Source organism: Colletotrichum phormii, assembly GCF_030913505.1.
Source record: "Colletotrichum phormii strain CBS 102054 chromosome Unknown BDP81scaffold_9, whole genome shotgun sequence".
NCBI lineage: Eukaryota > Fungi > Ascomycota > Sordariomycetes > Glomerellales > Glomerellaceae > Colletotrichum > Colletotrichum phormii.
This window is the reverse complement of record NW_026851451.1, coordinates 215,077-239,552: the sequence shown is the minus strand read 5'-3', so window position 1 is coordinate 239,552 and position 24,476 is coordinate 215,077. Positions and strand designations below refer to the sequence as shown.

The 24,476-nt window shown below is 54.1% G+C and overlaps 7 protein-coding genes across 7 annotated transcripts; 2 read left to right on the top strand and 5 right to left on the bottom strand.

Moving 5' to 3' along the window:
- Positions 1-460: 460 nt before the first annotated feature.
- On the bottom strand, positions 461-1,105 carry BDP81DRAFT_393717 (uncharacterized protein; the record flags this gene model as incomplete). The annotated part of the gene is made up of 1 exon (XM_060587859.1): positions 461-1,105. One exon carries the CDS (start codon positions 1,103-1,105, stop codon positions 461-463), a length of 645 nt encoding a protein of 214 aa, XP_060445618.1.
- Positions 1,106-2,002: 897 nt separating this feature from the next.
- BDP81DRAFT_217390 (UbiD family decarboxylase) lies at positions 2,003-3,762 on the top strand. Its single transcript, XM_060582736.1, has 3 exons — positions 2,003-2,431; positions 2,507-3,245; positions 3,322-3,762. Exons 1-3 carry the CDS (start codon positions 2,191-2,193, stop codon positions 3,713-3,715), a joined length of 1,374 nt encoding a protein of 457 aa, XP_060445617.1. The 5' UTR covers positions 2,003-2,190; the 3' UTR covers positions 3,716-3,762.
- A 2,755-nt stretch (positions 3,763-6,517) lies between these two features.
- Positions 6,518-7,996, bottom strand: BDP81DRAFT_318778 (uncharacterized protein; the record flags this gene model as incomplete). The annotated part of the gene is made up of 3 exons (XM_060584385.1): positions 6,518-7,277; positions 7,340-7,787; positions 7,873-7,996. 3 exons carry the CDS (start codon positions 7,994-7,996, stop codon positions 6,518-6,520), a joined length of 1,332 nt encoding a protein of 443 aa, XP_060445616.1.
- A 3,296-nt stretch (positions 7,997-11,292) lies between these two features.
- Positions 11,293-13,732, bottom strand: BDP81DRAFT_217334 (universal stress protein family). Its single transcript, XM_060582735.1, has 2 exons — positions 12,465-13,732; positions 11,293-12,415 (listed from the first exon to the last, which is right to left on the bottom strand). Exons 1-2 carry the CDS (start codon positions 13,558-13,560, stop codon positions 11,505-11,507), a joined length of 2,007 nt encoding a protein of 668 aa, XP_060445615.1. The 5' UTR covers positions 13,561-13,732; the 3' UTR covers positions 11,293-11,504.
- A 3,300-nt stretch (positions 13,733-17,032) lies between these two features.
- Positions 17,033-18,236, bottom strand: BDP81DRAFT_393713 (ribosomal protein S7 domain-containing protein; the record flags this gene model as incomplete). The annotated part of the gene is made up of 3 exons (XM_060587858.1): positions 17,033-17,479; positions 17,563-17,925; positions 18,012-18,236. 3 exons carry the CDS (start codon positions 18,234-18,236, stop codon positions 17,033-17,035), a joined length of 1,035 nt encoding a protein of 344 aa, XP_060445614.1.
- Positions 18,237-18,532: 296 nt separating this feature from the next.
- Positions 18,533-19,198, top strand: BDP81DRAFT_426456 (uncharacterized protein). Its single transcript, XM_060590295.1, has one exon. The coding sequence runs from the start codon at positions 18,699-18,701 to the stop codon at positions 19,140-19,142; it is 444 nt and encodes a 147-aa protein (XP_060445613.1). The 5' UTR covers positions 18,533-18,698; the 3' UTR covers positions 19,143-19,198.
- A 1,858-nt stretch (positions 19,199-21,056) lies between these two features.
- Positions 21,057-21,479, bottom strand: BDP81DRAFT_393712 (uncharacterized protein; the record flags this gene model as incomplete). Its single annotated transcript, XM_060587857.1, has 3 exons — positions 21,057-21,232; positions 21,302-21,361; positions 21,425-21,479. The coding sequence occupies 3 exons, from the start codon at positions 21,477-21,479 to the stop codon at positions 21,057-21,059; spliced, it is 291 nt and encodes a 96-aa protein (XP_060445612.1).
- Positions 21,480-24,476: the final 2,997 nt, after the last annotated feature.

The following is a 24,476-nucleotide window of genomic DNA, read 5'->3' as shown; positions in this document are numbered from 1 at the left end:
TACAGTAATCAAAGTCTATTACTGAACACTGAGGAACTCAAACAATGATTTTCGTCTGCAATTGATTCCACCTCCACCACCCCTTTGATGCGCTTTATACACGCCTGAGCTGTTCAGGCAGCTGTGTTTTCCCCATTGATAGCATCTAGTCTTCGGCGAATACGATGGACACCGTACACGCGTCGTGGAGTGGCAGAGAGAGATGGGGCGACATGAGCCTACGTGGACTCTGTCAAAGCCTCCCTCGGGCTCCGGCGCCGGTGGTTTACATCACCGTTACCCGCTCCTGGTTCGTTCATTACTCAGGTGCCTGGAATGGCTTGATGTCCCAGGACAGAGCAAACTTCAGACAAACTGCCTTGTTGAACATTCGTACACTCCGATGCCACTATAGGCTCACACAACCACAAGGAAAAGAAACGCACGATGGACGACACAACTTTCCCCCTATTCCAGCTCATCACGCCTGCCCTAAACCCTCCAACTCCTTAATCACAGCATCCCGCTTCTTCCTACTCTCCTCGGAGGTAAGCTCCTCAACGTGATTCCCATACGTCCACCACACCCCATCCTTCTCGTTCTTGCCCTCGTCAGCACCATCCCAATCACACATCTCAGACCACCCGACGTTCGAAATGTCGAGGTTGCACCAGTCCAGGTAGGCCATCGTCCACGGCGTCCGGAACTTGTTGAATCCCTCCGGGTACGTCAGCGGCTCCGCGTCCCAGTCAATGGCCCGCTGGCACAAGATCACGGTCCCGTCCTCGACGCCCTTGTCGTCGAGCACGAGGAACAGGCTCAGGTTGTTGGGGCCCTGCTGCTTGCCGTACGCCGAGTCCTCTTCTTTGCCCCTGGCGAGGATCGCAGCTTCGATTTCCTCGAGGGAGCAGCCTTCCCATTCGTTTATCGGGGATAACTCTTGCAGTGGCGGCTTTGTGGATTCTACGTCTAGGGGGAGGGGTTCCGTCTTTGAGGTGACGAGGGAGAAGCAGTCCCAGGTGTCATCTTCGCCGTACTCCCAGTCCCGGATGGTGAGGAGGAAGCGGTTGACGAGTTTGATGTCGGCATTTTTGGCCGTAATGAAGACGAACGAGCACCGTGACATCTTGACTGTGGTCTTGTAGATGATTGTATGGACGTTGATAGTATTCCCGCCCAAAAAGGAATTGAGATCTTGGGGTTTCATGTTCTGATTTGCATCTAGATGTCTGGCAATCCTGCCCGCTTGGATATAATCCTCTGACATCACATTTTGAAGCTAAGCAGGCAGAAATCAGGCAGCTAGCCCTTGGGACGAACTTGGGGAATTTCTTCAATCCTTTGCCGATCGTCTCGGGCTCCCACAGGGCCGCACCCGCCACAACCTTGCCGCCCCGAGCACATTTCACGGCATTGACTACTCCGGCTCAGCCATGCACACTCGGAGTCGACAGGGTCCCTATCGGGCCCGGTGCCGGAGACACCTGCCCCTCCCTTCGAGGCCGAAAGCCCGGCGTAACGCAACCCTGGAACCCCGGAAACCGGGCCAGCCAACCGCTAAGCCCGCTTCGCTTTCGGGTGCCAAGCGCAGATTCGATGGCCCCATCCGCCTCAATTCCCTCGTATATTCTGCCGCCAAGCCTTTCACTTCTTCTTCAATTTCCTTCTTTTTACGGACACCTCCGTGGGGAACTTGATACAACAGAAGGTTACGAGAGCGAGCAACACGGGTAAACATGTGCCCACTGCCCACGGCGCCGCATACCGTGTGGAGATCAACGGCTTGTGTTCAGTCAGCAACCACCTAGTCGAACCCCAGATCTAGCATCGACAATTACATCATACCACAGAATTCGTACGTCCAACGGCGCAGCCCGTACTAGATTCTTGGCGCGGATGAGCCGGTGCAAAATGTAAAGGTAGATGAGAAATCAACGCTCAATGTTATTCATAAGCCCCCTCCCCCGGGAATTTTTGCCTTTGACTTTTCGATATAAGCACGGCGTTAGCTCCCCCGTAAAGCCCGAGTCAGCCAAAGAAAAGTGTGTACTTACGAATAAAGAACCCCGCTCCGATAGTCAAATTGTCTCCCGCAAGTGACATCCTCATCGCGAGTTGATGAGGGGCAAGTTCTAAAATCTCTCTCACGGCAAATGTTCACACACAAAGACAAAAGAGCCTATTGACATACATCCCACCTAGCCCGTCGCCATGGTCTTGACGGTCCTCACAGACGACCAGATCAAGACGATCCTGGCCGATCTGACGGCCGACGAGTTTGACGGGTTCAGAAAGGTCATCTCGACCGCACTCCACGAGTACTCAACCAACACGCACAACATTGAAGATGGCACGTATCACCAGCCGGAGCGCGTCTCAACAGAGAACCTCAAGACGGGCGCGACAACCCTGTACATGCCCTCCGTCGGTCCCCAAGGCATGGGCTGCAAAGGTAAAAAAAACCTCTTCACATCCTACCCCCTTGTCCTCAAAACCATCACATGTTGACACGCACATCTCGTTCTAGTCGTGACCCTCAGCTCCAGCAAAGCCTCCCAAGACCCCTCCAAACCCTCCATCCAACCCACAGGCGCCGTAACCCTCCTCTCGCCAACCGGCGAACCCATCGGCTTCCTCCACGCAAAGACCCTCACGGCCTTCCGCACCGCCCTCTCCTCAACCTGCCTCCTCGCCCGCCGCACCACTGTCAAAACCCTCACCGTCTTCGGCACAGGCCTCCAAGCCTACTGGCACGTCCGCCTCGCCCTCCTCGTCCGCGGCACCACCATCAGACACGTAAACGTCATCAACCGCCGCTTCTCCGACGACGCCCGCGACTTTATGAAGCAGTTTTACCGCGTGCCCGCCAACATCAAGGAGCGAGAGGGTTGGACCGAGACGACGTTTGGGATTTTGACGCCGGGGTATGGAGAGTTTAAGAGGTTGCTGAGGGAGCAGACTCGCGATGCGGATGTGGTGTATTGCTGTACGCCGTCGACGGAGGAGTTGTTTGAGGCGGAGGTGCTGACGAGCCATGAGGGGCGGAGGAAGGGAAGGCTTATTGCGGCGATTGGGAGTTATACGCCGCAGATGAGGGAGTTGCCCGAGGGGTTGTTGTTGCAGGCGACCAAGCATGAGAAGCCGCATTGGCATTTTCATAAGCATGCGCCTGAGGGCGGGGTGATTGTCGTGGATACGCTGGATGGGGCGTTGAAGGAGGCTGGGGAGATTATTTCTGCTGGGTTGCAGCCTACGCAGCTTGTTGAGTATGCTTTTGCCCCTGACCCGGGATGGGGGGAGAAGTAGTGAGATGTGGATGGGAGGCTAATCGTGTGTACACAGACTCGGAGAGCTGATTATGCTCCGTCGGATGAAAGATGAAGAGGACGCGGCCTCGGAGCTCGAGAAGCTTGACTTTTCGGGCACGCCGTCCATCAAGTCCGCCTTTTCGGGGTCCGACGGCGCGTCTGTACCGGAGCCGCGGTCGTCTATTAGTAAAGACTCGACAAAGACATCAGGTAGCAGCAGTAGCAAGGGACCGAGCATGCTTCGCCGGAGCTCGAGCCAGAGGTCGGCTGACAAGCGCAAGAAGGAGGACGCGCTGGTGAGGTGGCTCAAGGACGGGACGGTCATCTATAAGAGTGTTGGGCTTGGGCTCATGGATCTGTCCGTTGGTATGCACATGATTCAGCTTGCCAAGGAGAAGGGTATTGGCACACGGATCGAGGGCTTTTGAGAGGACTGGGAATGGGGTTGGGGTATAGATGGAGTACAACAGGTTTAGATGGCGATCTAGAAAAGGGGTCCGTCTTTGTTTTTGTGATATCCTTTAGATTACGAAGAAATGGGTACGACGGGTGCCTGCGATATGTTCATTACCTTGGCTGGGCCAGCTTATGCGTCGTAGACTATCACCAACGTGATATGATTCCAAGCTGAAAGCCTTCGAAGAATAAGTGAACGACAAAACTAAAGAGACTTGATAAGAAATCGTACTTTCAGTTCTAGTCCTGAAACCCGCGAGGTAGGTCGAGGGAAAAGCACTACCTAGGATTGGGGGAACTACCACCCTGAACCTCTACGTCTCCAAGCTCTTAGATCTCTGATTCATTGGCGAATTCCTCTCCATCACCGAGGAGAGGCGGCTTTCTAGCGTACACCGTTTTCAAATAGTGTGCAGGCAAGGGTGACATACTGGCGTTTAAAAGGCAAAGGAGCGACGGACGGAGGAACGGGTCTCCTGTCAAGCATACACTCGTTGAACTCGAGCACGGTTTCTTGCACTCGCAATTTTGTGGCATTTCGCTGCTACGCTACGTTGAAGCATATAGTAACTTATTTACAGCACTCCTCAAGAAGCAGGAAGATCACCTTTATTCCTAATGCCTGTCTATCTCCCTTATTGTATTCACACCCTAATACCTAGAGGGTAGAATAGATAAGCGACGAGAGTTTATTTTTTAATTGCCCTAGATTGTTACGGACAAAGGAATATATATCCTCGACTAGTAAAGCAGCGGTATCCCTCGCTTCGTTGTAATAGACGTATGCCTAGGCATTCGCAAACCAGCGCAGAGGGAGGGAACCTGGAAATCAAAGGCGCAACTGTGGCCCAGCTACTCTCCCAGCTTAAGCCCTGAGATTCTTATACTGACTGCTCCCTTTGGTCAAAGCCTCCCGAAACATCTGTAAAACCAGGAGCATCAAATTCTTGAGTTATTGAAGTCAATGAGAAGCGGATATATAGACTTGACTAAAAGTCGCTGTTTAAAGTCCGTTGCTTTGGGTATCGCCGGTTCCCTACTCGGTGTTAGCAAGGCATTATACGAACAATACATACCATAAATACACGGCGAAGTGACCGCAGGTCGGGAGTACAAAATCATTACTATCCGAGTCTACGTGAGACCTCTTTACGAACGCATCGCCCATTGACTCCGTTCTCTAGAACATCTAATCAAGGGGCATGAACAAGTCTCAATCTACCTTTCTAACCTCTCACTCACTCATTCACGGCGGGTGAATCTGCCCAAGGGGTAAAAGTCCCCATTCCTTCTCGCCCGTATCAAGTCTTTCCTTCTCTCCCTCAAGAGTGGCCGTTACTACCCGAGTATAGGCCATGTCATACCCGCCTAGACGACTATATAAAGAGGCACCTAGAGCAGGAAGACCAGTCCTTCACCCAAGTTCGCTTGCGCTTTTTAGAGCTCGCGGAAATCAGCGGTGTAATTCTAAGCAACCAGTGCGGCGGCACAGTTGGCAGCGGCCGCGAGGATTTTGATCTCCCACCCCAGGAGGTAAGCCTGGCTAACAAAGACATGAGTAAAAGCCCTCAAGCCACCACCCACTACTTATTCTCCTAGACATCTTCTCCGTATTCACCGCACAATAAACCACCAGCGAAAACGAACCGAGATAGACACCGGTTGAAGGAGGAGGGCACCCCGCAGCGCACCCCCGTAGGGCTCTCGCAAGTCCATTCTCCCAATCACCCAGTGCCATACCCCCCTCGAAAGGGTAGATTGTCCCCCATTGCCGGTGGCTTCTCCTCCGGGAAGAAGCGTGGTGAGTACCAAATACCTCACCACAATATATACTAATCCACAACTATTAGTCGAGCGTCCTGACCCTGCCTCCCCCGAGGGCAGAACTCCCCACCAAGAAGCGCCGCGGCAAGCAGACTTAGCGGAGGCGGTAATTCCACCCCGTCGCTAAAGGGTGGTGAAGATAGTTCCGGGTCCCTAGCTGGCAGATATCCAACAAGTTCGAAATTTAAAAAGTGTACCCAATTGAAACCTTCGCACGTCGAACAAGAATTGTTCGGGGCCATTTCGTCTGCATCGTCATGACGGACCACGTATCGTGCGTTGATGAATTAGCAATACGGCCAACACCTACGCCTTTCATAGACCCTTCCACACAAGGGGGGCGGGGGGATAGAAACAGCTAGCGGCACAAAGTCCAGATGAAAAATATTGCGTTGCTTCGCATTTCCACTACCTACAAACCCAACGAGACCTCAAATCCCAAAGTACGCCCTTTCCCAAAGTCTTTACATGCGGTTGGTCCTACAGGTTACGAGTTCCCAGAAAAACGCCCTTTCCCATAATCTAAACCCATCACCGAAAAAAAAAGTTCCTCTCTCTGTGTGTCTTCCACGCAAGGCGGTCGCCAAGCACATGCCGCTCGCTCGCTTCCATGCCTGTACCCTATCCAAGGAGGGAAGTTCTGCTGCCATTGTACGCCGACTGACATCTGTCAGCTTATGAACACCAGGTCGTGCTACGGGGATAAATACCCATGCGGTAGACGGATTCCCTATATCCCCTCATCCTCAACTCCAGTGAAAATTGTAGTCTCCTCCACTCGCTTTGACAGCAATAGTCTATCCCCAGTTCAGCAAGAAACGCCGTCCGGGTAGTTTTCCTCTAAGTGTCCGAATACGCCACGATGCAGTATACAAGGGCAAACAACAAGAAGGAGACGATGGACCCGGTGACCCAGGTGATTTTCTCTAAATCCCAGGAATTCACCAGACTCATGCTGTACGGCCATACGCCCGCTCTTCAATGAGCCGCCGACTGTTCCCGACGCTCCCATACAGCATCTCCATCAGCTTGCCCTTCTGCCGCGTCCGCACACCTTCGAGGTATCCCCCGACGTCCTCGAGCCCGCGGATCTGATCCTCGAGCGTCAGGGTGCTCGAGTTGACAGACCTCACGAGCGGGCTGACCAGCTTGCGTCGCAGGTTTTCGAGATTGGCCTTGAGAGCCATGAGCTTGCCATTGTGCTCGACCAGGATGCTCTTGTTTCGCACTGTCTTCTCCCTCACGTTCTGCAGCAGAAGACGGTTGCGCTCGTACTTGGCCACCTCTGCGGCGTTGGCGCCTAGGATTCGCGTCCAGAGTGACGACAGCGAGTCAGCGTGTAGGTCCTCCTGCGCGGATGCCTCACGAACAACAGTGCGCGCGAGATTGAGGAACTGGTGGTCGATGGCCTCGAAGAGAGCAAACAAGGCGAGAGAGTGTTGAAGTTCCGAGTTGATGGCATCCTCGAGTACGGTGAGGAACTCATTGAATGTGCGCTGAAGAGTGAGGCGTGTACGTTGCGGGTTGGACATGCCAAAGATATACCTCGACAGAGAGCCAAGGCGAGTCGGGCTGCCAAAGCCGTCTTCGAGAACGCCGGCTTCAGAGAGGAGATTGTGAATGTTGTCAAAGGCGGCAGTGAAGGGCGATGACGGGAGATGTTGAACCTGAGAGAGTTCTCTGCGCGCCCAGTCCATGACTATAAGGATGCTAACTCAAAATTAGAATCAAATGCTTCGCGAGTGAGCACACATGCAGTGAGTGAGACTTACCCATCAATGTCGCCATCAACATTCGCAAAGAATTTTGTCAGCTCAACAGCTAGAGTCTTCAAGCTTTCACTGAGATCATCCAGCTCCTTGACAATGATCGGCGCAGAAGTCATGTTGCTGGAGCGCACGCTCTCGCCGAGATCCCACACGGCGACACCAGTCGCTTGCAGATCGCCAACCTGGGATGCGCCATTCTCAGAAAAGTAGATAAGCGGTTCGAAAGACCGCGCGATTCCCGCGACTTTGACGAGGTCGGGCACCGGCTGCTGCGCAGCGGGCTGGAAGAGGTTGCGCGTCGCAGTAATGGCGAGCACGGCGATGAGGGTGGACAGGATCGTGGACGACCATGAGTGAGTCAAGAATCGCCATTTTGAGCGGAAGAAGTGGACAAGGGCTTCGATAGGTTCCGTACGCTGCTGTACTTCTGCGCGCAATGCGAATCTGATATCTATCGGCGAGGTCAGCCTGATACCCTCCCATAGCAGTCGTATACACACGATGGAAAGGGTCGGGTTTCAGGTACGGGGCCATACAATTGTCTTGATTCAACGTTCCCTCTGAAGGGCTCGTTTCTTTCCATGGGATATCCTCCAACTTGATCGTCCTATCCTCCATCTTGGGTTCGGGGCTCGGCGACCGGGCCTTATCAGGACTCATGCTTCCCGTCGGCAACCTCGTGCGCATGGCCCTGCGCAGCACCGACTCGCCCTCATCGCCGTCGCTATCGTACTCGGGGCTGGACTCCCTTGACTTGAAGCCGCCAAAGCCTTGGTGGTGTCCGTGGAGCTGCGGGGAGAATGCGCCCAGTAGGTCATCACTCCGGCGCCAGAAGCCGCTGTCGCGACTCCCGTTTCCGAGGCGGCGCCAGGCCGGAGGACTGTAGCCACCGGCGGAGACTGAGTTTTCGGGGTCCGGGCCCAGGTCGCTCTCCGCGTCGTCTGACCGAAAGCTCGAGTGATGCGACGGGTGCCCGAACAAGTTCACGCCCTGAGGGCCCCTCCTGCCCGGTGGCGGAGTCGTCGGCTCGAAGTCGCCCAAGGAGGCGTCTAAATGATCGAGAGGATCGAACGTCATCGAATGTTTCGTAGCCATCATCATATTCGTGCTGGTAGTGTTGAGAGGAGTGGCGGTTGCTGCGACGGACGAGAGCGCCGCTGGCCTCGGGGGCGGGTGGTGCGGGCAGGGCCTTGTAAGTGGGTGGTGGTGGGAGAGGAGGCGGCTCGACTGCGGCCTCTGCGGTTTTGGTGGTTCGACTTGTGCGCTTAAAGTAGCTGACGTTGGGTAGCAGTGTCGGCTTCCAAGAGATCTGAACGATGTACAGATAGACGAAGACGAAAGATAGGGTCAGTGTTGCGACGTATGTGCTGGGAGCAATGGTGATGCTCAGCAGGGAAACGTTATTGTTGACGGTGACCAGCGACGGCATGGAAAGCATGAGGGTCAGAGTAGGTTGGGCGCACACCCTTCACCGTGGTCGCCTCGGTGTTGCGACAGAGACGAACTTCTGCTGCAGGTCGACGGCTAGTACGGCGCAGAGAAGTACCTTGTTGGTTCACTTGACGTATTGCGGGAGCGCAATGCAGGAGGGGGGAAAAGTGGGATGTATAAGGCAAAGAGTTGAGAGCAAGGGGAATAGAAGTGCCTCGGATTGATGTAACGGATCAGGGCAAGTAAGTATAAGGTAGGCCAGCCCAATGTGAAACTGAACTCGATCGGGAATGATATGCGCGGATGCGATAAGAGTAAAGGTAGGAGGATGAAGAAAGGTTGAATTTGAGTATGGATCTAAGGTAAGGTAAGGAAGGTATGTAAGGTAACGGTGACAGACCAGGCGCCTTCCCAGGATCGCCCGTCTCTATCTCTCTCACCCCTCTCTCTTTCCTCTTGGATGGAAGACAGGACAAGACGGGATAGGACAGGATTGGGCGGAAAGTGGGTAGAAAGAAGTAGCAGGTGACCTGATTGAGAGTGGCCGCAGGTTTGTGGAAAGGTAAGAAAAAGCGGGAAAAAGATGCAGCAAGCAGATGGAGAAGCAGCAGCGGCATGCAATTCCTCGTAGAGGGAAGGGGGAAGGGGAGGGGGGTTACGGTGCTTCCCGTTCCTCTCTTCGTCTTTTCTAATGCAACAGCAGTACGGATAGCGCAGCAGCTGGGATCCCCAATGCCCACCCGAACCACCTTGCGTCGCCTTTCGAACGAGACGAAATCGAGAGGTTGGGGAGCTCAGGTCCCCACTTGCCAGGTTCGAGGCCGTCGTCCAATCATTGCCCGAGCCTGTCAAGGGAGCGGCCGGATTTCAGGCCCTGGATTGGGTGGGAGGGGCTGGAGAGGGGCCCCTACACCGAACAATGGCGACACTGACCTGGGCGAGTACGTACCCACCCTCCTGCTCTGTTCGCTCTGCGCTCTCCCGTGCACTCGCACTTTACCGTCTTTCCTCTCTCATAACTTGGAGGTCAATACCTAGTTGATGAGCAGCAGGAAACACATCTCAACGCCATCCTCCTCTTCTTCCTTAACAATCCCTCCCCCTACGGATGGATACCCGTATCTCCCTTCCGTCCTGTACCTCTTCCCCCCCCCTGTCCCGGTGTTCCCAAGTACCCATGCGCGCCCCATCTCAACCCGCGTCGTTCGTGTTTTAGGAAACAAGCGTGTCTGCCCCTCGGACGTTTAAGTGGTTGCATCTTTAGTCACGGGACCAATCTCAAGCACGAGAATGGAAGGCGGGGTCCTCTTTTTCGCTGCGTCTTCTTTCCACTTTTGAACGTAAACAAACAAACCTCTCTCTCTTCAGGTTTCCAAAAAACTTGCGCGATCCAATCAAAGTGACTCACCGACAAGGCCTCGGGAGCATCCGATTCGACAACGACGCCAACGAGACGCGGGATAGTGTGGGCAAGGGAACCCAAGACTCGCGTCCCAAGGAGGGCTGCTATGAGGTTGTGAAGTTACAAGTACCTATCACAGTATATCCACGCACAAGATGTATATACCTGGCCATATAACGGAGCATGGCACAAAAACCCCTAGCTAGAACTGCCAGAACGTAGCTAGGCTCTAGCATTGTTTAATAGTCCACGCTTTATCAGGACGAACCTCAAACAAAACCCACACTCAACCCCCCCGTTCCCCAAGGCACAATTGCGTACGTACGTACTATCGACCGGGCATCTTTACACGGGATTGGCCCCGTTTGACCAAGAGGCCCAGAAAAAACGCAACTGAGCTGGCCCCAATCAACCACTTTCACTATCTTATCACCCCGCACCAATGCCCCACCTTCCCAGTCCCGTCACCGAATCAACTGTCGCCGGGCGGGACCCCCTACAGACGACGACTCCATTCCCTTCAAGTGACTCCTTCATGATCATGACGAGCGTCCCTTTGCCCATGTCGAACTATGTCGGACGGACATAATTCATCTGCTTGCTCTTAGTAATACATAAGATGCTCATGCACAATTTCATAAGCACGTCGTCCCGGACATCACCGGACCTATCATTGCTGGGGCCCACCGAGTTGTTCACGTTCTCTGAGGCCGCCTTCTAATAGGACTCAACCGCAGGCAATGGACTCAAAGTTGTAGAATGGAGTAAGAACTCAACCAAGTTGGTTGTCGAGTCTTCTGCTTGACCGCTTTTTATGACATGAATAATCGTCAAATCCCCTAGGGAAATAAGAAACAAGTGAGACGCCTCGCATGGCTCGTCTCTAGCCTGAACCACGCTTGCTCTCTCCATCCCATCCCCAAGTGAGAAGCCTTCTCCCACGCAGTACCTGGGATACGTGTCTCAGGCCTGTACCCGAAATGGAATGCTCGTACCAACATAGTGAAAAGGAAATTGTGTTGCTCATCAAAAGCTCTTTCGCCGATCCTGCTGCTCCGTCGGCTCCATCTCCCTCTCCTCAACCATTGACGCTCGCCTTGTACTGAAGCGATTCCACAGCCCCGACAGCCTACGCCTCGGCGCGGGGTCCTTCTAGTCGACCTTTGCGTTGGCCAGGCTCTTGGCTCCCGGGTTGTTCAGGTCATTGACCTGCTTGAGAGGGCCTCTCTTATACTTGCTCTTGTTGCGAAGGCGCTTCCGCGCTACCATGACAGGCACCGAGCTCTTTGTAACAAGATAGTTGGAGAATGAGCCAAGAATCACACTACTCAACAGTCAGCAGGGATTCAAACGGTGGAGGTGAATGGAGTTGACAACTAACCCCTTGAGAGCGCTACGGCCTCGGCTGCCCAGGATTACCAACGTAGGGCTGACAATGTCAATCACCTCGGTAATGAGATGCTTTGGGTTCTTGCAGTGAATGACCTCGACGATCACTCGCACTTGCAGTCGAGTCCTACGCAACAGCCGCTCAACCCTCTCCTGGATGTCGTTCACCGCCCGACGACGCTCTTCCTCGGCGCGACCGCGTTCCCTACTGGACGGCGCCGGCGAAGAAGAGTCGCTATTGTTCAAGGCCGAGGCTCGCGGGAGGTGAGGGAAAGGCGGGGCGCTTGTCATGCCTGGTGGCGGTGACTTGGCGCTGGACATGGCGTTGATAGCAGCTGCTTGTTCCTGATGCGCGGCACGTTCGTCGGGGACCATTATTCCCTCGGTCGAGTAAATGCCAGTCTCTTCATCGACGCAGTAGATACAGATGAGAGTATCGCCGTCTCGCAGAACGGTGCCGATAGTCCATTCCAGGGCGTGTGTCGACTCCTCGCTGAGATCGGTGGCCACCAGGTATTTTCTCAACCTATGATGCTCCTCTTCGGCCGACCTTTGAATCTGATCAAACTCGCCGCGCATGATGATGCGTAGAGTTCGTGAAAACTCTGGGTTGTTGAGCGTTTCTGTCCGTGAGAAGGCCAGTCTCTGTGCGCGCTTGATGTCGTTGAGCTCCTCCTCGTCGTCCGAGTTCACAGCGGACGCCATTCCCGATCCTGGCTCGTTGTCAAATGCTGTGGTTGGACGGATGCCTGCTTTGTGTTTCGACTTCTCGCCGCCTGGTTTGGTGAGTGTGATGGAAGGTTCGTCTAACAATGACTTGTATTTGTATTGAGGTTGCTTAGAGCTGACTGCCAGGCCTGCAAATTTGTTAGCATCTTTAAGTCACCATGAGCTTGGGTTACTTACGCTCTTCCTCGGCCGCGGCAAGCAGACTGAGTGTCTTGCGGTCACCTTTGTCGACCGAGGTGCCGGACTTGGCATTGCTCTCTTCATCTCGAGGTGACATCTTACGTCCTCTCTCGTTCTCTTCATCAGAATAACTGTGCGCGTCTTCGTCGCTGCTGTCTTCGAGCTCCTCTCCGTCAGGGCTGAGATAGTCCTTCGTAAGACGCCCAAGACCGGCATCGTCTGCGTTTGACTTCTTCCGTCCAGCCAGCCCGGAGAGGCCTCCGCCTGAAAATGCCAGATTTGCGTCGGATAGTTTACGGTATGCCGTTGAAATGTCGACCACACGACCATCATCAAGGATGGCGGTTCCAGGAATCTGCTGGAGCCGACCGCTGACATTGGGCGATCGGGAGCGCATGCTCAGTCTGCCATGAGGGGACTTTGATTTGCTGCCCTGGCCTCTGCTTGAGCTTCTCGCACCCATGACGGGATTGCTAGCAATGGAGCCGTGGCGGGCCCTGTCGCCGGGGAGGATGATGCCGGGAATGTCGTTGCCGCGCATGACATCAACCATAGCGCCGCCGCCCGGCTTCTTTATGCCCAACGCCTTTCCCTGGGTGTTGCGCTTCGGCATAGCAGTCCCGATATTGTTAGTAGAAATATCAGAGAATTGGTAGTCCGCAGTCGGATCCATCCGATTGATCGGGGCGCGCGGACCAAAGCTGGGCTTTTGGGAGTGTGAATCGGAAAACGTTCTCGGATGAGGTGCGCGAGATTCGACTGGAGAGCTGGGGCCGGCACTGGCAGCCTGCTTTGGAGCCGATGTGTTGATATCGAGCATACTCCGAACGGGGGCCGGAGGACCGCTGATATCCAACATGCTGCGCACCGGTACGGCGTTTCCAAGACGCGGACTCTTTGAACCTCCATCGGCGCCGATATCCAACATGCTTCTGACGGGCGAGCGAGGCGATGTGTAGGGCGAAGGCGAGCGTGCAGAGACGGGCGAGCCCGTGTTCCAGTTGGATCTAGCAGCGGTGCCCTCGAGCAAGGCCAGAACATCTCTCCTCTCCTCGTCGAGCATGGCCTCCATGCTCATGGGTTGGTGCGACATCTTGAATGGGGTCGAAAGTCGGATTGCGCTCTTGGCGGAGAAGGAGCCTCGTTCAGGACTTTGCGAGCGTCGCTTTTGCGGTAGAAGAGCAATGACAACTCGTTCGCTTGAGGATAGTGATGACTTCGTTGATGTAAAATCGAATACGGGAATCTGGATCGGGTCGGATAGACGTGGTTGGGGGTAAATCTAACGGGGGATGATCTTGCGATGTTGACGTTGGCGGTGCAAGTTGGACGGCAGAAACAGCATTGTGTAGGGGCAGTAGGGATATGGAGGTCGGTGGAGGCTCCTTAGATCATGGCTCCGTTGGGACCAGACCAAAAGTGAGGAAGGTGCGCTGTGGGTGGAGGCCTAAATTAGCTTGTGAAGCACGAGTCGAACTGCCAAGACCGGTTGAAGGAGGAACAGTTAGTTGTGGTGGTAGGGGAGGAGGAGAAGAGAAGGGTAAAAAAGGGTGCGGTGCGGTGCGGCAAGAGAGAAACAACAAGGAGTTGAAGGAACCTGAGGGTAAGGTAGGTAGCGCACGACACACGATTGGTGGTAGTGGAGTGAAGGGTACTGTGTAAGGTAAGGTAAGGTATCCGTAGGAAGGTAAGGTGTAAGGTAGTTCCTAGTCCCTTTCTTTACCTACCGTACTACTTTAGCCAACCTAAGGTTACCTTACTGCGGTAGTCCCAGTCCAGCCCAATGTTTCCCCGGTGGCAGCGGCAGCGCAAGCGCGAGCTGTGAACGAATGGAACGAGCAGAGAGGAGAAAGGTGGGGATTGGGTTTTGCGGGTGGCGGGCACCGTCCGGAGTACGCAAGTAAGGTAGGCAGAGACTCGAGGAAGATGGGAGGACAGGAGGGGGGGGGAGAACGTGGATAACGTGGATGGTGGAAGGGATCGGGGAGGGGTAGGTGCTGCGGTTTTAGCGTCGACGTCTTTCACACCAGTTGACGGCGCCCTCCCTCGTGTTTTACTGTGTTAGTTTGAAGCCTTACATTTATTTGCCTTTGTGACCTTGGCCCGTGACTGCGGAAGCCTCTACTTTGTACGGATAGATTGACATGCACTGAGCTCAAAGTGGTGCAGACAGTGCCTGGAGAATGCAGTCATCCGATCCAAACTCATCGTTTCTCTTACGTTCTTGATGACCCTGTCCGCCTGTCTCTTGACTCCTTTGGTTTACAGAGTATCCGTAATACGAAGTATATCGCAGAGACTTGTGAACATGGGGTGAGATTTGCAATGGAGCCATGGACACCTTATCCAGCCCAGCCAGCCCCATTTAGGCCGTATTCCATTTGCTCTCTCTCTCCCAAACTCATTTCCCCAGAGGCTGAAAGAGATCATCCATTCAGAGCGCCCTAATGCTGCAGAGAGACAGAAGGACCGCTTCTTACTTGCCCAGTGTCTCCATTTTCATCTGCGTGCCGTGGGCGCTTCGTCATCACCCGTCTTGGTACCACTGGTACCTGCCCACTCAGGAAACCCGGTGAGGTACCCCATCTCATCCCACCTCACCTGTAGGCTAGCCGTAGACAGGTTTGAGAAGTTGAGAGAGGTACGACGTGACCATCAATCATCCGAGAGCCATTGGGCTGCTGGGCTGCTGGCTGCCCCCCAGGAAACTCAATCGAAAGATGGGATGTTACCTCAACTCTGCTTACGCCCCAGCGCCCTCTCTGACGTTTGTCTGCTGATTTGATGCACGACATTTCATCCCCAAGTATGCAAACCATCCAAAGTGTACATGCTCTGTGCCCTAGGACTGACCACTCGTCTGCCCTCAAACAAGGTGGGTGTACGGTTACGTACCCGAAGATCTCTGTGCCTTAGCACCAAAACGAAGAAAAAAGAATGGGGAAACATCTGAGGAGGATCTGAGAAACACTCACCTATATATTGATATTCGAACGAGATCGACAGGGTTGGTTTCAGAGCTGATTTATCGTATGGTGTAAATCAAAGAAAAAGTGTTTACAAGAGCACAAGGAGAGAAAGTCGGTGGTTGTGGCGAGACCGAGAAACAGTTCATTCACCACAAGTTACTATTCTGGAAAAAAGAAACATGTGTCTATCTGCTCAAAGAATTGATTTGCTATTCGCACATTCGTTTGTGTAGCAGTAAGGTCGAACGATGGATGAAAACCCATATGCAAATGAATGACGCATTCCCTGCTTGTCCCCACTACAAATATTTGTTTTCGGCTTTTCGTCACAGACACAACCCGCTCTAGACCTCAGATTCCTCTTTTCTAGGAATTCCGAAAACCGCTTACAACGACCCGCGGCCTCCGCCATCGTTCCCCGTCCTGCGCCTCGCTCTCCGTATCATCCCACAAAGGTATCATTCACCTCCACTCACTTCTGCCGGGCAGAGAGACGGTCTTACAAGCTTCGCCGCACAGTGCTTCCGACAGTGCGATGATGACGACGCCGGCGTCCACCGCCAAGACCGGTCGTCTTCTTGGCAGGTGATTTGTTCACCGTGGACGGCGCCGACTTACTCTGTAGGACACACTCTTCAGCCGCTGCCCCGGAAAGGTAGGGCCACACGGCCAGTGATACCTAGACCACCGCCCGACCGTTTTCTACACTCGAAGAAAGAAAGAGAGAAGAGACAGCAAGAAAAGACGTCACTGCGGGCCCGGAGGGGGGAGGGGTTTCCATCACGTGAAAACCATCTCAGAAAATCAAGGAAACTTTCCCGAGCGTCCGCACGACAGTATCGTGGCTTGGCCGGATGTCTCAATCGAGTACGGGAATCTTTTCGGCCCCGGAGGATTGCAGACGCCTCTTTTTGTCCTCTCATCGCCTCACTGAGACCCCGCCTTTTATCCTTTTGGCCCGGAGATGCGTTAGACCTTTGAGAGTAGTGAACTATCTAGACATTTATTGAGGCTGTGCTGCAGTCCGTGTCGGCCGCTTTACGATGCCGGCGTCATTCGTATTCAGTCTCTCACAGTGTCGTGAGGCCTCGTGATGCTTACATGGGCAACTGTTGAGCCATCTTCATACTTCACCACTAGGGTATCATGGCTCCTTGGGAGAGTTTCAATAACGAACATCTAGCCTTCTCGTCACAATTCAAGAGTGATACAGCAGTGTCTCTGGGAACTGGAACCGAGAGATTATGCTTTTATTATACACGCAAAAGCTGACACAGTGATGCAATGCTTTTCATATAAGGTGAAAGCGGAACCGTCCAGATCAAGACATTCTGGCCGCCAGAGTCCAGATTCAAGGTGCCCTAGTACAGACAATACTACACCAGGTACCCTAGAAAAGAAATTCAAGAACTCAAGAATAGAAGGTGCAGCGTTAGAATCAACGCACCCATAACAGCGATAAGGAATTTTGGCAGAAAGGCTCCTCTTGAGCACTAACATTGGCGGGATAATATAGTACAATATACAGCTTTGCTACAAATCTCTCAACGTCTTTTTTTCCCCTTCCATCTTCGTACAAATCCTTCACCACCCACCCTACATATTCTGCTTCACAACCTTGGCGGTCAAGTTGGCACGCGTCGCCGTACCCAACTTGTGCAGCGCCAACCGCTTCTCCCACACGCCCGACCGCCCCTCGGTGACGGCAATCAGCTCGTCCGCCACGCGGTGCGCAAACTGCGTCCGGCCGGACCCCTTGGACGCCTTCTTGTTGACCACGTCCAGGATCCACTGGAACGCCGCGCGCCGCCTCTGGCGGACCGCCAGCGGGGCCGGGAGTTCCAAGGGTCGACCACCACCGGCTCCGCCCGCGATGCGGCGGATCTTGATGAGGGGCGCGACGGAGTCCACGGCCAATGTGAGGTATAGCACGGGGTTCAGGGGGAGGTGAGCTGGCGGCGGAGCGCCGGGGAGGAGCGGGTATCGCGGGTTGATGATCGGGGGAGGGGAGGTTCGCAGGAAGTTAAGGACCATGGCCATATTCTACAGAGGGCGCGTTAGCATATTGTCTCTCCTCATTATCTCGAGACGTAAAGTTCCCGTTCGTTCCAGAGTGTTTGACTTACTCTTTGCGCCTGGGCCTTCTTGCCATCTCGCATCATCAGGTTGGTCAATTGGTCTAGCACGGGGTGGTACCGGGACTTGAGGTGGCTATGGGGCGGCAGAGGAAGCGTGGGCAGCGGGAACTTGTACGACCGTGACGGAGCGACCTCGGCGTCCCCAGCCTGCGCAAGAAGTCCACCGCCGGCTATGATCTCGAGATCGCGCTGGCCGTTGCCGTCCGATTGTGTAGGTGGGATGGCGCCCTCGGCATACAGAAACTGCTCCTGGGCCTCCGTCAGACCGCCCTCGAGACCGGCACTATGCCCCTTTGCCGCCTCCGCGAGCTCGCTCAGTGCCGCAGCAGCTTCGAGGGCCTCATTCGTTGGCTGCGAAAGTGAATTGTCAGCATTTCCTTACTCTCCCCGCCCCGTTCGTCCATATAATCTTTTTCCTTGTGTCAAGAACCCCATACCTGCTGTTGTCCCGGCGCAGATTCAGGGACCTCCTGGCCCTGAGGAAAAGCCGCATTCTCGGTCTTCTTCAACGCCGGAATCTGACTCCGTTCGCCCTTGCGCAGCTCGTCAGAGTATGCTCGTTTCGTCGCCGCCCAGACCAGAGGTTCCTGTCGTTGGGTCAGGGGTCGGGAGCGCAGCGCGAGCGCTCGACAGGCGGTCTGTAGACTCGGCCGCAGAGACATGGCTGCTCTGTATGTGTACAAGTTGCCGGATTCGTATCGTGTGCCGTCGATTGAGGTATATCGAGGCGTCGGGCGGTCGTAGGAATTGGAAAAAGGTACTTGATTTCGACTGGCGATTTTCGACCCAGCGCGGCCAATCCGTGATCCACGAAAATTATTGAGTCGCGCGGATGTTGCCGCTCCACTCTCGAAACGTCGACTGCTTACCTACACCTCTGCAGTACCTACGTCCAGAGCCCGAGCTTCAGATTGAGTGGGTCTCTAGAGCTCTACCCGGAGGAAGGTAGCTCCGTTGGCCGTTAACTGTGCTCGAGGGGGCCGGCTTAGCTAAGGTAGCTACGTTCCGTTTACAGGCCATATCCCAGCCCAGAGCCGGTCGGGGCCGTGCCGCCCACCGAGACGAACCTCACAACCCCTTAGGTAAGCTAATCTCAACCCACCTCCCGCCCTCGCTCACCGAATATGCAGACCTTCTTCACCAATGCCACCACACCTCTTCCGTCAGATTGCTGTGTAATTCTGTACATCACCCTCCAAACCAATGGGCTTTTTTCTCATTGCCAGACACGGCACAGCGCCAGTCACGAGACTCTCCCTCGAAGCGGCTTACAGCTCCTTCAGATGATCAGAGGTCTCTCTTGCGGCCGCCAAACCAACAACAAATCCTTTTTTTTCCCTTCCCCCTCCCAATCCCACCTGAAGCCGCAACAGTGTCCTAGAAAAAGAGAAACCCCCAATTCAGACCCCCCTTCCATCCCTTGGCCGATGCCCACGGCGTCCACGTCTCATCGACATCCCGCACTTTCACCATGTGGGTTTTTGGGTCTCAGTGACAAGAAAATCCCGCCCCCAAACTTTGCCCATCATGAGAGAGAGACCAAAAGTTCCCAATCGTTTTGCCAATGAGCCAATGTCAAATTCGCCCCCCATGGCGGCGCGGATGGGGGGACTTGAGGACCTACCTATCTAAGTCGCAACGCCGCCCACATGTCGAATAGCCGCGAATTTCCTCGACAAACAGAAAGGAAAAAACAGCGAGGGAAATACACCACACATACACACACCTACACACACCTTGACACCTAAACCCCGTCTCCGAATACCTGCCTTACCCCTCGCTGCATGTAGACCGAATAGGGAACAAGTCACAATCACCCCGAGAAAGGATGCGTGATTCAAACTGCCTGCCTGCCACACGCTGCATAACCCACCACCCTCACCACTCACTCACTCGTGCAGATTCCTGCAGCACGGCATTTAGCGGCTCTTTTCACTTTCTCTGCCCATCGCGCGACTCTGTCTGCTTCTCTCTCTCTCTCTCTCACCACATCCCGCGGATGCACAAAATGGGCATGTTATCTCTATCTCTCCATCGAGTGGATTCGTATCCTCCCATGGGGGCAGACCGAGAGAAAGAGGAAGAGTTGTCAACTTTTGTCATTCCATTGACAAGTTCCTAGCGCTAGACCAGCTGATTCAGCTCCCCCACCGTTCATGAAAGCTAGGCTGGCTGCTCCCCCCCCCACCCCCCTCCCTCAAGATTCCCCTTCCTACTTTACCTTACATAGGCCAACCGTGGGCAACGCAACTTAGGTTGAGAAACAGCTTTGCGTTGGCGTGGGATCTGCCGCAGTCCCGTTGCTAGCAGACCCCCTAGCTCATCTTTGTCCAGGGGGGGTAGGGAGGGGAGCAAGCCCACTGTCCGCCGACACCGCAACGACCTCCTGCATTGGTGATAGTAGAACACCCGAAATACCTATGTCATCGTGGGGGGGAGGGCTGAGAGGAGAGAGCGGTGGACAAACGAAGCGTTTGCCCTGCCCGCGCCAATCGACACCCCCTTCTGCGCCCGTGTTCCTGAAGAGGAATCAGCTTGCTATCACGAAGCCACTGATGTCTTTTTTTGTTTGTTTAAAAGTCAGCTACAATCCCATGTCATCACCGCAGCTATAATGACGGAGAATTAATCTCGTCGCACGTGGATTGAATGCAGAGTGGTGTGGGAAGAAGAGGATACGCCCTCGCCAGGAAAAAGGAAGTCTCGTCATGTTGATCCTCATCTCTTTTGGCAACTTTGCGAGGAACCAGCTCCGTCCAACGTAAACCCTTTTCTACCTAGCTATGCCACGGCAGCATCCCTTGCGCTCGTGGTTGCTTTTCCCATCATTAACGCCGCTCCGTAAAGAAAAACAAAGAAACGGAAAATGTCCAAAACTGCAACCCAATTACCAACCAGGGCCTGTCTTCGCAACGCCGCCCAAAACAACAAGGAATTAAATGAGAAGAGTCCTCGTGACCCCGTCCAACTGTTCTGCCGGTGCTGTTTCGCCAAGGTTCTGTCTCGTGTCGGAATTTCTTCTCTCAGCTCCCGTCCCTGTTCCACACGTGTGAGGTTGTGAGGAGTACAGAGAGAAACGAGACACGCCGCCGCGTGCCCCTCCCACCACCCCCTTGTGGATTGATGTGGTGAGAACAAATGTTTCTTTTGCGCCATTTCTCCTCAACCAACTCAACACCATCTTCCTTTCGGAGCCTCCCAATTGACCGTAGGTAGAAATGTAGTACGCCGATGTTCCGTGATGTCCCCTTGTGCCGTGTGGCATTTGGCCAATGTCTCCCAATCTCAACTCCAGGTGTGTATTCGTACAGTTGAACATCCGAAACAAGAGCCCAGGAAAGTAAGAGCAAGAATAGTGCGTTGAATGGAAAAAAGAGACAAGAAGTGTGACGCTAGACGATGATGCTCGAATGGATGTTTCGCTGCAAGTTGCGGGTATCTTTGCACGTCTGTATCCGTCTTTCGTTTCGTCGTCTTCTTCTTTACCAGCTGCCTCTGCTGTTGGCTGGCGAGCTGGGATTCGAACCGGTGAGGTAGTTGAGAGCCATTTCGGCAGCGTCTTCTTTCGCGTTGTTGAGGTTCTTGCCGTCGTACCAGAATCGTGCGGAGAGGGTACGTCCGTGGACAGTTACTCGACTGGACCAAGCGGTGCGGCCGCCTGAGTGAAGAGCAAGCGATCAGTAAAGGGAGCAAGCCGGATGGGATGGTTCCTGGTAATGAAGCTTACCACGGCGGTCAGAAACGATCTGGAAGACGGGAGGCATTATGTTGGCCTCGCGGCAAGCGTCTGTAAAGCAATTGATCAGCTGCTGCGTCCATAACGGTGGACGTCGTCATAGCGAATCTCTACCTTCAAGTCGCTCTTGCCAGGTGCCTGCTTGACTACTGTATGACGAAGCAGACATGGTGGCAGTCGACGTGTATGACTTGCTGGAGTACATGCAGTGCAATTGTATGGCCGAAGCAACAAGGAGTAGGTTTATAGAGGTATACTGTTCGAGGGGGGTGTCGAAGCGATAGATGTGGATTGTAGTAGGTGATTATTGTTGTTGTTGGAGTCGGTTTGGGATCGTGGATATCTCTCAAGACAAACGTACATAGAGTAGCGACACTCGGTGGTTCTTATACTCGGGATCAGGTCGGCCGTGAAACAAATGGGTATATTCCCATTGGAGTAGAAAAGATTATGATGTGGCAGGACGAGATTAGCTAGAAGCTGTTCCTGGAGGCAATGAAATGTTTGCACAACGAATGTAGACGGGTAAGGGATCAATTGGGCTGGTACCCTACGGCATGCTGCATCTTGGGATGGGGAGAGGTGGGAGGAGAGAAAAGGAAGGGAAGATGAGAGAAAAGGGACATGATCCAAAGAAGTAACGACACAACATCACGTCCCAATTCCGTTTGGGTTTGGTACGGCAGGACCGCGTCGGTTTCCTGTGCCCTTTCTTTTTCTCCATGCCCTGGTACTTGTCTCTGACGACCAGCAGGAGGAGCAGGAGCGGCGGCGAGGAGAAGAGGGGTGTGCCACTTGGGTGTGAGTGCTTCTGCTTCGTCTGATGCCAGACCACAGACCAGAGACCAGACCGGACGTGGGGAGTGTGGTACTGGCCGCAGAACGTCGTGATAAACTTGGATCTCTTAGCGTCATCTTTTTGGGTTATTATTTCCCTTTTTTTCTCTCACGATTTTTTTTCCTCTGCTTTCTTTTTTTTCTCACACACCCCTGGACACACACAAACACACATACACACACACACACACACATATGCTAGTCGTTGAACCCCCCGCGTGGTCAACCGGTACATGGGTGCCGACAATCATGGGTTTATGAACAGGCAGCTGGGAAATATGGGCTTGCTGGACTTGAAACAAGATGGCATAGCTCCACGGCTTGTAGGTAAGGTGAATACACGCTACTTGTGAAGGGAGACCGGGAAATGGCCGCAGCTCTGAGCGAACAGTTGATTGGGACGTGGCTTGCCAGGCTCCCTTGCCCGGCGTCCGGCGGGGTCCAAGGCCACACAGAAGCTGGCGTGGAGTGCCGACCCGTCGGGGTGGAAGAGGGAAATGATTGGGAGCTTCAAAGCCGCAGAGGCAAGGGCTTGTACAAGGCCAGCCGGGGGGTAGGGTGAAGGGGGTGGACGATCGAGCAGACGGATGAGCACTCCGTACCTAGGCCGACTGGAGGGCAAAGGGGTGAAAGATGGAGGTGCAAACGGTGGGAAAAGGCAGGGTAAGAGCTGACCAGGGGCAGGACTGGAATCTCCAGCCGAGAAAGGGAGAGGAAACGAAGGTTACGGAAAGCGGATGCATACAGCCTGGATGTATCCACGAAAGTGAGCTGTGTGTATCCGTATCCAGGTTATGTACCAAGATGAGCGCCTGACGTGCTACATGGTACATTGGGAGATGAGGTTTCGTGCAGATGTTTAATCCGCAGGCGAGAGAGCGAGCAACAACCGTACGAATGAGCGGCCCCAGATACACGAAGAGTCTATTTGAAGATTGCGAGAATGGGAGTGAGAGTAGAAACAGAGCGACGAGGCTGGAGGGCTAGAGAGAGGGCTACGATGGCACCACGTCCCATGAAGTCAACGCTTCAGCCGACCCAAGCTAATCGCAACCAGGGCTGGGCTGGGCTGGCTGGCTGGCTGGCACTTGTTGATCGGTACATGAACCATGAGGCATGGGCCATGAGAGGGAAAGCGATATGTACGGATAGGTAAATGAGAGCAGGGGGCAAGGGTTCAACAATAATAGCATTGACATCAGCCAACAAGCCGACGATTGGGCAATCAAGCTAGAGTAAAAGTAAAAGAGCGTGACAGAGCGAAGCAGTAAGGTAAGGTACCTTGGAAGTTAGCCTGGGCACCGAGCACTGGGCAATCCGCAGTGGCATCCGGGACCAGCTCTGGGCGAGCGACGCCAGGGCCCTCTCCGGCGGCATCGACTCCGCCAGCCGGTGAAGCAAAACGAACCGGGGGTGGGAAATACCAAGTTGCTAAGCAGCCCGGTGGTTGGGCAAGAGGGACAGTCTCCTCTCCATACATTGCGATGAAAGGAAACTCGGTCAGAGTCGTTTGGGCCTCATCGAGACCATCCTCACGGCAATGGACTGACGTTGAAGCATGTCGGTTTATTTTGGAATAAAAAGCAGGGGGAGAAAAAAGGCCGTCGAGCCACGTCGATTCAAATGCGCGATGCGGCAGGAAAAGGGCGGGGAGAGGCGAGTGATGTATGTACCACCGTACTGATGCAGTTAGCGGAGGGGGGGAAAGGGGGTGGGATCGGGCAGCACTCGCTCCTCATCGTCATTTTGGGGTGGGGTGAGAAGAAGATCAGGGCATTTCTGGCAGGGCGGGCCAGACCACCGATGATGATGATGATTATGATGCTGTTCTGCTGATTCTGACATATGCTGCTGCTGCTGCTGATGATGATGATACCGATGCTGTTGATGCGGACAATTATGAAATGTGAAAGACGACAGAGACAGATTGGGTTTGGTGAAGAGTGAGAGTGTCGTCTTCCAAGGTGTGGCATCTGTAAGACGAACATGTGGTTGTGAGACCTGCGTCCGTCGTTCCCTGCTCTCCTCAACGCGCTTGTGCTGGCTGTTTGTGTACATGTAGCGGTAGCTTCGTGCCCTCGATATCGCAAATCAACATAGAAAACAAAGTCATGACATCTTGTGCGCCCAGAAGCCAACTCCCCTCCGAGGCAAGGCAAGCAAGGTACGTGCGGCTATTTGGCTGGTCTCAGTGGTTTCACAGGCCTCGTCGGTTCGGGTTTAGATCAGGTCCAGGGACTTGCTAATGGTCGTGGCTGTATCCGTACTTCTAGGTAGATAGGTACTCCAGTCTCCAAGCTCTTCATGGTAGGTAACCTAGCATCCTAGT